General features: G+C 34.3%; 2 protein-coding genes across 2 annotated transcripts; one reads left to right on the forward strand and one right to left on the reverse strand.

Annotated features, from left to right (window-relative positions):
• Positions 1-502: 502 nt before the first annotated feature.
• Positions 503-3,251, reverse strand: LOC127081612 (leucine-rich repeat receptor-like protein kinase TDR). The gene has a single exon (XM_051021875.1). It carries the CDS (start codon positions 2,991-2,993, stop codon positions 969-971), a length of 2,025 nt encoding a protein of 674 aa, XP_050877832.1. The 5' UTR covers positions 2,994-3,251; the 3' UTR covers positions 503-968.
• A 5,831-nt stretch (positions 3,252-9,082) lies between these two features.
• LOC127088885 (secreted RxLR effector protein 161-like) lies at positions 9,083-9,676 on the forward strand. Its single transcript, XM_051029336.1, has one exon. The coding sequence runs from the start codon at positions 9,083-9,085 to the stop codon at positions 9,674-9,676; it is 594 nt and encodes a 197-aa protein (XP_050885293.1).
• Positions 9,677-11,678: the final 2,002 nt, after the last annotated feature.

Here is an 11,678-nt window from a genome sequence, read left to right on the forward strand (position 1 = left end):
TCTATAAACACACCAAATTGATCATGACATTAGATAAAGACTTCACCTCACCTGAAAGTGTTGTAATCATCAAAACTTTAATGGTCAATATATTCCTGCAGTCATTATAGATACAAGCACATAAATCCACATCTTCTCTTACTTATTTTATGGAATTTTATATATATAAAATTTTAAAAAAATATTATTCATATGTATATTTTACAAATATTTAACATGATAAAATTTATGACAAGCCACCAATGAGGGTATTTGGCCATCACAAGAGTATTTGGTTAATTTTGTTCAAAATTTATTCATATTAAAAAGAGGTTAAAAAGAAGGTTCGTGTAACCGATTTATATGTAAACTTTTTATTTTTATTTTTAATCAAAACCAGTTTTAAACTGGATTGAAACAGTTTTCTATTCTCAAATTGGTTTTTATAAAATATATTTCAGTTTTAAAACTAAAATTAATAAAGCAGATTGGTTCTTATCATTTGGTTTAACTATACACACCCTTAATTTCAAGTATTTTACTAAGTAGGTTGAGGAACACTTTGACATGAATGTATCACACATTGAAACAATGGAAACATGTATCATACAAGCTACAAAGTCTTCTAATCACACATCTGCAAACTTGTTAACTATGCAAATCACTTCTTTCTAATGGCTTTCAACATTTTGATGCAAATGTAAATTTTGCCTTTCCCTTATTTAGAAGCTTTTCCATCTTCTAAACTCTTTAACCATGAGAAATCTCTTGCATTGAACTCGCAGAGACCACTTCATGTGATTTGCTGTGAATGTTAGCTGCTGCACTTTTCAACCTTCCGCGGACCAAAATTTCCCGAGTCATCTCCCTAAAAGTTTAGACATCATTGCAGAGTTCCTCATTCATTGCTTCATTTTCTGCCATTTGAAAAGTAACACTTGTTTCTTATGCATACCAACGTGCATAAGAAACAATGAAACCATTTTTCATTAACTCTTGAATCCCTTTCTGAAGTGAAGTATTCCAAAAGCGAACACCAGAAGGATTATTAACAAACCTACAAAAAGTAACACAATTTGTGTAAGCTTCCAAGTCCCTGTGCTGCCTAATATTCCCAGAGACTCAAAACATGGTCTTAATGGTGCTCCACATAGCTCTGGATTTCCAACAAAAGCACTGCTATCCATTAACTTGAATGCCTCTCCTTTTGGTATTGAACCCGAGATATTGTTGAAAGACACGTTGAGAAGTTGTAAAGTTGATGAACTGCCAAACTTTGCAGGTATGATGCCAATGAACTTATTGTTAGATAAATCTACAAATTTGAGAATAGGTAAATTGGCAAGCTCTTCAGGTATTTGACCTGTCAAATTATTGTTAGATAATTTGATTGTTACAAGAGCTTGACACTTGGAAACACTATTTGAGATTGTTCCAGATAAGTTGTTTCGATCAAGATCGATTACCGAAATTGATTTGCAGGACTCAAATGAAGGAAGATGGCCTAAAATGCCACAAGAAGATGCTGAGAAATTTTGAAGTTGTGGTAGAGACCATATTTGTGTAGGGATGTTGCCTCTTAATTGCTTATTGTAAGAGACATTGAAGTACTCCAATTGAGTGGCTTGAGAAATATCTGAGGGAATCCCTCCAACAAAACTGTTCGATGACAAATCGACATATGTGATATCATGAAGATGGCTGAATTTTAAAGGGATTTCACCTGAGAATGAATTATCTTCGACGCGAAGTCGAACAAGGGAAGAACAATTCGCGATCGAGAAGAGACTTCCAGTGAATTTGTTTGAAAACAGAATTAGCTTGTAGAGTACTCTACCGAGACAAATGTCTTGTGGTATGCTGCCATTGAAATTGTTTGTGGAGACATCCAGCCATTTGAGTTTGGAGTTTTGTCCTAAACTCTTTGGGAGAAATCCAGAGAAATTATTCTTCCAAATAAGAAGAGTTTCCAAGAATGTGAGTTCTCCAATGCCTTCTGGAACAGTTCCACTCATCTCATTGTACATTAGACTAAGAAGTCTTAAATTCTTCAACTCTGAAAAACTTTCCGGAATGGACCCTGAAAGGAAGTTATCCGAGAGATCTAAATCTTTGAGAGGTTTAATTCTGCTGAGCTCACTTGGTATTGATCCTGTGAGTTGGTTTTTGAAGAGAAAAAGTGATTGCAAACTTGTGAGATTGGAAAGTTCCTTTGGAATAGAACCAGAAAGATTAGCATCTGCTATGTCAAGATACTTCAGCTTGCTCAAATTACCTATTTGCGGTGGAATGAAGCCCTGATAAAAATTGTAGCCAATTTCCATGTGAGTCAGTGTTTGAAGATTACCAAGATTGGCAGGTATATTTCCTGATAGAGAATTTCCAGCTAGATGAAGAAACTCAAGGCTTTTGAAAGAGCCATATTCAGATGGAATTGCTCCTCTGAAGTAACTTCCAGCTAGGTTAAGAATCTTAAGATATTCCAATTCTGAAATTTCGGCAGGTAATTGACCTGAAAAGCTGTTGCTAAGTGCATCAAGTACAATCAAATTTTTAAGTTTTGAAACTCCTTTTGGGAATTGACCTGAAAAATTGTTTTTGCTTATGTCCAAGCTTTTCAAGCTTGTGAGGTTAAAAATTTCTGGTGGAAGATTCCCGGAGAAGAAATTATAGCTTAGGTTGAAATCAATAACATTTGTGAAGACACTGAATCCTTTACCTGATATTGTCCCTCCTAGTTTCTTCATGGAAAGGTTTATGGAAGTTACAAGTGAGTCTTTGTTACACTTGATACCAGACCAAGAACAAGCATAGGAACTTCCATTTTTAGTTAAGTTGATTCCTGAGGGAACCACCCAATCATCCAAGTTGTTGTTGTCATCTATAAGCTCAGATTTTAGACTCAAGAGTGCTTGTGAATAAGGATCAATTGGTAATGATGATGATGATGATGGGATGAAAATAGAGAGAAGAATGAGAAGATTAATGAAGTAAAAGAATTTGAATATTTTCATTGTAACTTGGAGATAGCAAGGAAGTGAGATAATGGTGTCACTATAATATAAGTATATTTTGTTTTATGGTATTATGAATGCATTGGGAATGAGAAGAGGAAAGGGTTTTGTGCATACTATTGATGACTATTCTCTTTAGTTTTAGAATATTATTCAGGTTACTTTTGGGAGCAAGAGGGGACCCTAATGAACTTATTTATTTGAATGGTGTTTGCCATTAGGAAATAAAGCCTTCAAATCTGCAATAATATTTTTTCAAAATAAATCACTAATTATGAGTAGGGAGAATACTATAATTTGCATTGTTTAGTAAAGGAGTATCCAACAAAAAGGAATCCAATGAGTTTGCAGCATCTCAACAAAAGGAAACTGATGCTACTTTTCTTCCAAAATTACAAATAGATTGACATTGCACTATCTTTAAAGTAAAGTGATGCTGTAATGTGTATTGATAATTTGAATATAAAAGAAACTCAAATAGAAAGAGTCATGCCTCAACCTACTACAAGAAGAGCAAACAAGCATTAGAAAGAAGAATTTATCTACAAGAAAGTAAATTTCCCAAGTGATTTTAAGATGTCAATTATTACTAAGTCATCGTGTGGCCTAGGGAGGGATGCACAATATCTTTAAAAAAGGTAAAGTAGTGGGGTAGGAGTATTTAGTTGGACTAGATTTCCCACTAGGGTCAAAAAGAGTAGTAATGCATTTGCATATGATTTGGTGCCAATTTATTTATTAACTCTTTCTAAATCAAAAGAAAAAGCATAGTACATATTGGAATTATTGAGCGGATAATTGCGAGATTGATAAGTGGGGTAATCTTACTTAACAAGCCACTCAAATAATTGCTTTATTTGAATTATGTGACTCACTTTGAACTAGTTTCTGTTAATTTTTTTTTTTAAATCTAGATATCTTCGTCGATTTAGTTTATTTGGTGCTTATTAATTGGTTTGGTTCGGTTAAACTTAAAAATAAATTGAATAAAAGATTAAGTAAATAATTATAGTCATTGATTTGACCATTCTTAAAAAATAAAACTGAAACTCGAACCCAACAATTTCAATTTTCATCGGTTCTGTTTAGTTTTTAAACCGAACCATAAAAAAAAATCTATTTAGTTTGATTTAAATTATCGGTTTAGTCGTTTTTTTTATCTGTTTACCCCTTTACTTTTAGCATACCCTAAACTTAGATGATGGGATAAGTAGTATATTAAATAACAATGACTATGAAAAGTTTACTTTGAACACATACTATTTAGTATCTGTTTGATTATGCAGTGAAGAAGATTATATTCGAGTGAATTGATCATTTAAAATTAATTCTAACTAAAAGTAAGTTGAAGGTAAAATAATTTATATTTGAATGAATTTCTGCACATGTGAGTTGAACACTAAATTTAAGTATAAAAATCACTATAAACTCAAAAGCTACAAATCCTAATTTCAAGTATAATCAATTTTAGAAAGTATAATCAATTATAATCGAGAGCAACCAAACATGTCAAAATCAATTCTACATATCAAGAATCAATTATGGGTGCTTCAAACTGAAATCAAACATACACTTACTAGTTACTATAATGCCTTAAAATAATGTGGGAGCATACTCCGACTTTATTTAGAGATAAAATTTTCAATCAAATGTTATGTAACGTTATGCCTATTTTCATATAGAAACATTGAGATTAGTAACATGGATCTAGTAGGTGAGAGGTCTCACAAACACTCTAGAGAATACAACCCAAGAAGAAATCGGGTTCTTGGAAACTTACAACATATGGTTGGAAGAGCCTACCCTAAGATAATAAGGGTGAGTTGCCTCAATCTCAAGGATAACTTAGACCATAGTTCAGAAGTCAGCTCGATCAAGTTGACCTGACACCAACATGAAGGAACAATCTAGTAAAAGAACGTTAATAAATAAATAACACACTAAATGCAGATTATTAGTCATGATGAGCCAGGCTCGGACAAGGGAACAAGAGTATTTATGGTCATTAATTATCCTTAAAAATGCATGTTACTCAGAGTTGTATATATATATATCAATGGTATTGGATGGAAGAAGGCAAGCAATCCATAGACAAATCTTAAACGACTAAGACTTATTGGCCATCACTTGTAAAGTTACACTAGTGTACATTCGGTGTCCACCGTGGGGCCCAATAAAACTAACTTGGGCCATTATCACACGAACTACGCTACCATCTCCAACTTTAATTCACGATGGTGATGGATGTCACAAGCAATTCCAACAATGACTGCTTGCCATATCGGAGATACTACCCACTATGTATGAGCTTCGTTGTCGAAATGGAACGTTGCAGGACAATGTCTGTGACTTACAACAGCGATAGTCACTATTAGTTATCAAAGAGAAAGAAGAATCCATAGATTCCACCATTCTCTACTAAAATCGGGGACGCTATAGTCCTAGCTAGCTTTAAAATGTCATTTATAGTAACATTCAATGTAAGAGAAACTTCTATAAGCACATCATCGATATTAACACTTAAATGACGATTATTGGGACGAAAAACCAGCTGAAATGCAAGCTCATGGTCGAAACTTTATAACTGACGCCTTTCAAATGGTACCAAGACCTCACAAGAAAAACAATCCATCAATTCTCAACAAGCATCCATTTCGGGTCCTTGAGGAAGTACTTGTCCAAGTTTAATGAGGAAACTATAAAAATTGTCAAGTCGAACCAAGAGATATTTGTTTGTGTCTTTTAGAATGACCTCGAGGTTGGGCATTTCAACAAATCCCTTGCCTAAAAGCTGGCGAATTCAATGGAAGAAATCATTGAAAGAGTGGAGGGTTATGTCAAAGGAGAAGAGATACTTGCACAAAAAAGATTCATATATGAAAAAAGGAGTATGGTGGAGAAAAATTTGAAACTTCTAACCACTAAAGGAATCAAATCACGATACTAGTAAGGGAAAATGGTGCATTAAAGCCCGCTTAAAGGCCTTTGGAAAATTTTATACCACTTAACACGAGAAGAGAGCAAATCCTACATGAGTTATATCGCACCAAGGTCATTCCCCAACCCCTACCCCTAGGGGATTTGATGAGAAGTGAACTCAATAAGTAGTGCAAGTACCATAGGATAAAGAGCCACCACACAAATGATTGTCACCACTTAAAGAGGGAGATCAGTTGGCTCTTCCAAGAGGGTTGTTTATAGATATACACTATCACAAATAAGTAATATATATATATATATATATATATATATATATATATATATTTAATTTATTATTATTTTCGTTTCAAACTATAAACACAAATTTGTTGAAAATTTAGCAGATTTTGCATCATTATCCTTTTGAATTTTGGTGAAGATCAAATGCTAGATTTTGGTGCATACACATATGTGTGCAATATATTTTTAATGGCTTTGCATGCATGTCTAGGATGTTCAGTTTGTAATTTTGGGAGCTTCTGATCTTTAGCATGGAATCCTCACTATTAGATATGTAGTGTCTTCCATGTCTTCTATATTGGGAGGGAAAGGTGGGTGCCTCCACTCTGCCTCATTTTGGTGGAAAGGAGTTTCCCTCCTAGAAACCAAAGCCGATTACCCCCCTGATTGGTTTATGGATGGTCTAAGTTTGAAATTTGGTCTTGGCCTCCTTACTTCCTTCTGAAAAGATACTTGGGTTGGAACTACTCCTCTCAGATCGAAGTTCCCGAGGCCCTTTTCCATCTCTGATTATGTCCATCGATCAGTAGGTAGGTTGGAAGGCGAGATGCGGGTTTGGGAGTTTAAGTGGAAGATGGATTTCCTCTTTGTTCATCAGTAGTGTCTTATTGCTGAGCTAATGTCATTTGAGACAACCTATGTCTCATTAGTAAAAACCTAGAAACCCTCATAAAAATACGAAAAAATTTGAAACTTTTAAATAACAAGACTGAACTTATTAAAACATATTGCTTCACATATATATACTTCCAATATATTTTACATAGAGCTTGACACAACTAAAACTAGTGGCGCTGCCACATAGATAAAACTTAAAAGAAAAGTACATAAATGAAACCAAAAGAAAGCATAACAAAAATGACCTCCTGAGTCCAACGAGACTGGCACTTATATTGATTGTACATAATATTACATAATAGTAGTGATGTGACCAAGGTTTGACAAAATGCTAACAACCCCCAATCTTGACGTCGTTATAACCTAACTCCATGTCACTCTGTAGCTTTTCCTCATAAACTGTCTGGATTTAAGAAGGAGTTTGGCTCGCCGTCTAATCGTTTTAGATTAGTCCAAAAACTCAAGACAAAAAGAACACATGGATAAGATTACATACAAGTTTAAATCTGGGAATGGGGTGTAAAATAATAATATATATGATAAACACAATTGGTCAAACAAGCATATTCTTATCCCATATATATCTTTACTCAATGTCTGTTTATTTTAATGCATCCTGAACTATATGCTGACTCAGATCACTAAACGATGTCAAGGATATCTATCCCATTTACCAAGATCAGATATCACAAGACCATATTCCACCAACATATTCCCAATTACCAAGAGCAATGCCACCTGACTTCACATGGAGCCCATGTGTTATAAGTTGATTGTCTCTAAGAAATTAGGCGAGGAACCTCGTCTTGCCTCACATGCATAAATAATAATCCTCGTCGGGATTTTAGGCGACCAATCAACCTCGTACGTCCCATACCACACGACAATGAACTTACACATTCCTCAATGCAAGTCTGTACGATCAATCAATCATCTTGTGGCAACTCTCAACCATAAGTATTAAGTTAATGCTCGGGAATTATCGTATCAACCTTTCAGGTTATGCTTATTATCTAGATACTTAAATTGAGTGTCAAATCCATCAAATGTCTTATTTCTTCATTTCTTCTTGGCATAATCATTATCTCTACATAATCAGTTCAGTTCGTACAAAGAATACTATATGGTTGATTTCACAAGTAAGAGAGGAGGATTGTAAAAGGACATAGTCGGCCAAGTATTTCCTTAGCCATAACCCAGCTAAATGCAACTATTCAATGTATCAAACTTCCCTTTTGTTATTAGGGATCTAACACTTAATATCAAATGATGTTTTTGTATCTCTCCTTAAAAGAGTAATAGATTTTTTTTAGTCTAACAATCGCAATCATTCAAGTATAAATAAAGTAAATATTTAGACAATTAATCAAACAATGCAAGCACAATACAACCTCAAATTATCATAGATTATTCCTATGATAAATAATTAAGGCTGATGTAACCTCGTTTAGTGATTCATGTAAATCATTATCCGAGAATAGACTCTCCTTACTTATTTATCTCTAGTAGGGCTTGGATCACCACTACACACACACACACATGTTAAAATTAATTCATTTTCAGAAACTTGTAGACAAAGTTTGTTATAGGGTATTTTAGTATTTCTACTTAAGTCTCACTTGTATTTAAGCAAGTGAATGGTGTGAGTATAATTATTCCATTTTGCAGTCTGTGTAGTGTAGCAGAGAAGTGCTTGTGTGTGTGTGTATGTGTGTGTGTGTGCGTATGTGTGTGTGTGTGTGTGTGCGCGCGCGTGTGTGCGTTTGTTGTAACCTTTTTAGAGTTGTGGAAGTTTGTTATTATTCTCTCTTCTCTCTCATATTTCCATTGTTCATCTTTATCACCTTGTGTACCAATAATTGGTATAATCATAAGGTTCTGAACAAGTTCAGAGACCAGAAAGAATCAGAAACATTCTGAGAAGGTTTACAGAGTTTGACATGTTGCAAGACACTAAAATAGATTTTGAAGGGGAAGTTATTCAGTCTGTCATGTTAGTAGACTCTAAACTCGTAAGTACGGAAGAAGCTATCAAGATGAAAGTATGGTTGAAGGCCATGAAAGAAGAATTTGAGCTTCTGAAGAGATTTGAGCTGTTGAATTGTAAAATTGTTATCACAGCTACTGATACAAATCAGAAATTGGATTCTGATTCTGATGGTGATGATGTAGATGCGACAACGTTCAAGAAGTTGGTAGGCTTTATGAGGTATTTGTGTAATGCCAGACCTGGTATTTGCTATGCAGTTGGAATGGTGAGTAGGTTTATGAGTAAACTGAACTGGTCTCATTACCAAGTTGTTGTCAGAATTTTGAGGTATATAAAGGGAACTCTGAAGTATGGAATTTTATTCTCTTATGGTGTTGACTCAAAACTTATGAGTTACTCAAATTCTGATTGGTGTGACGACAGAGTTGACAGAAGAAGTACTTCTGGGTACTTGTTTAAGTTTATGGGAAGTCTTATTTCTTGGTGTTCCAAGAAGCAATCAGTTGTTACTTTGTCAACCTGTGAAGCAAAATATATTGCAGGTGATGTGACTGCATGTCAAGTTGTGTGGCTTCTAAGTTTATTGCAGGATCTGAATATCAAAGTAAACAAGCCTCTGAAGCTGATGATTGATAACAAGTCTGCACTCAATCTTGCCAAGAACCTAGTGATATATGAGAGAAGCAAGCATATTGAGACTAAGTATCACTTTCTGAGAAATCAGATTCAGAATGGAGTGCTAGAAGTTGTGCACTGTAGCACCCAAAAACAACTGGCAGATGTTTTGATAAACGTGATCCAGACTGATCAATTTCTCCGCTTGAAGGATGGAATTGGTGTTTTTAGTTTCTGTTAAGCTGAATATGAATTAAGGGGTGGTGTTAGAATGAATTCATTTTCTGAAACTTATAGACAAAGTTTGTTAGAGGGTACTTTAGTATTTCTACTTAAGTCCCACTTGTATTTAAGCAAGTGAGTGGTGTGAGTATCATTATTCTTTTTTTGCAGTCTGTGTAGCGTAGCAGAGCAGTGTGTGTGTGTTTGTTGTAACCATTTTAGAGTAGTGGAAGTCTGTTATTATTCTCTCTTCTCTCTCCTATTTCCACTATTCATCTTTATCACCTTGCACACCAACAAAACACGTCCAACCGTATACGGAATCTTGCCCTCGTCTTTTATTGTTAAGCGTTGCTGAAAGTCCACGAGCGCTTTCTTCGATCTTTGGCAAAAACCTAATTTTCGATAACTATTGAATGGTACGGAATTTATAAAATAATTAGAATATAATTTACGCATAATTAAACATAACTCTTTACAACTTGAAATATTTATTTCAAAAATATTTAATAATAGCCTCCATTATGGTTAAATAATTATTAAATTCAAATATAAATTAAACTATATTCTCGTTTGGATTTGTTCGTTTTAGAAAATTATCAAGAGTATATTCCTAATAACATTTTAATTTAATAATAATACTTGAGCATTATAACGATTTAAAATGGTAAAATTTATCTTTTCTTAGGATATCAACTTGGACTTTATAAGTTCAAAACCTTGACGTCTAAACGGAAATTTGAATTGAATTTTTAAGATAACATTTATTTAAATAAATTATTAAAATAATATAATTAAAATAAAATGGACATTATAACGGCTTACCAATTACTTATGAAAATGATTTGGGCAAAACTTTGGCGTATAAAATCAAACTCCTTTGAAACTTTAGAAGAACTTTGACTTCATAATAACTCTAAAAGCTATCAACTGATACTGTGAGAACCTCGATAAAATAATATTACTATATGAAGAAACTAGAAAAAGAAAGAAATAGGGTGGTGCAAGACAGGATTTGTGAATGGATGAATGAAAATGGACTGAGAAAGACATCTAATAGAGAATAAGTAAATGAATGAAATAGTAAAATAACAACCGAAGGTGAATACCTATCAGCCTCTTAAGCACACAGTGCTTCCCTCACCAAGATGGTGAACCCTAATAGAATTCCTAGGTACCTCATTCCTACCCTTTTTGTCATCTTTTATAGTCACAAGCTTATTCCTATTTTATCGAAACAAACCCCTTTAATTATAATAACAAACTCCTATAATTCTGATAACAAACTCATAAAATAACAATAACAAACTCCTATAATTATTCCTTTTATTCTTTTATTCCTTTACCACTTCTTCTAGTATAGACCCTCCAGACTTTTGGCTTAGGTCCATAGTTAAGGCCCACCTCGTCATCCATATCTCTATCAACACCTCCCTCCTTAAAACCAACCTTGTCCTCAAGGATAAATTCGGGAAATTGTCCCCTCGGATAAGCATCATATTCCCAAGTAACATCATCCAATGGCTTATTCTTCCACTGAATAAGACTCTGAGGAATAGTCACCCCTGCTTGTACTGTCAGCCTTGTACCTAACACCTTGTCAGGATAGATGTCATCAGTACCAACAACCTCCAGTTCTTTAGGACGTTCTCCTTGAACCTGATAATTTCCAATTTCTTTTTTAAGCAAAGACACATGAAATACAAGGTGAATCTTGGACTGAGCTGGTAATTCCAACTTGTAAGCCACCTCTCCAATCCTCTAAAGAAGTTTAAAAGGTCCATAAAAATGAGCAACTAATTTTTGGTTGATACGTTTGACCACAAATTGCTTCCTATGAGGCCTTAACTTCAAAAATACCCATTCACCAACCTCAAACTTCAAATCCCTTCTTTTGCTGTCAACATACTTCTTCATTTGTTGTTGAGTTCTAAGCAAGTGCACCTTCAATTGTTTCAAGGCTCCATCTCTCTCACTGAGTTCAAGAGACATAACGGCCACTTTCGTTTCATTACTTAGGA

Source organism: Lathyrus oleraceus, chromosome 1 (assembly GCF_024323335.1).
Source record: "Lathyrus oleraceus cultivar Zhongwan6 chromosome 1, CAAS_Psat_ZW6_1.0, whole genome shotgun sequence".
NCBI lineage: Eukaryota > Viridiplantae > Streptophyta > Magnoliopsida > Fabales > Fabaceae > Lathyrus > Lathyrus oleraceus.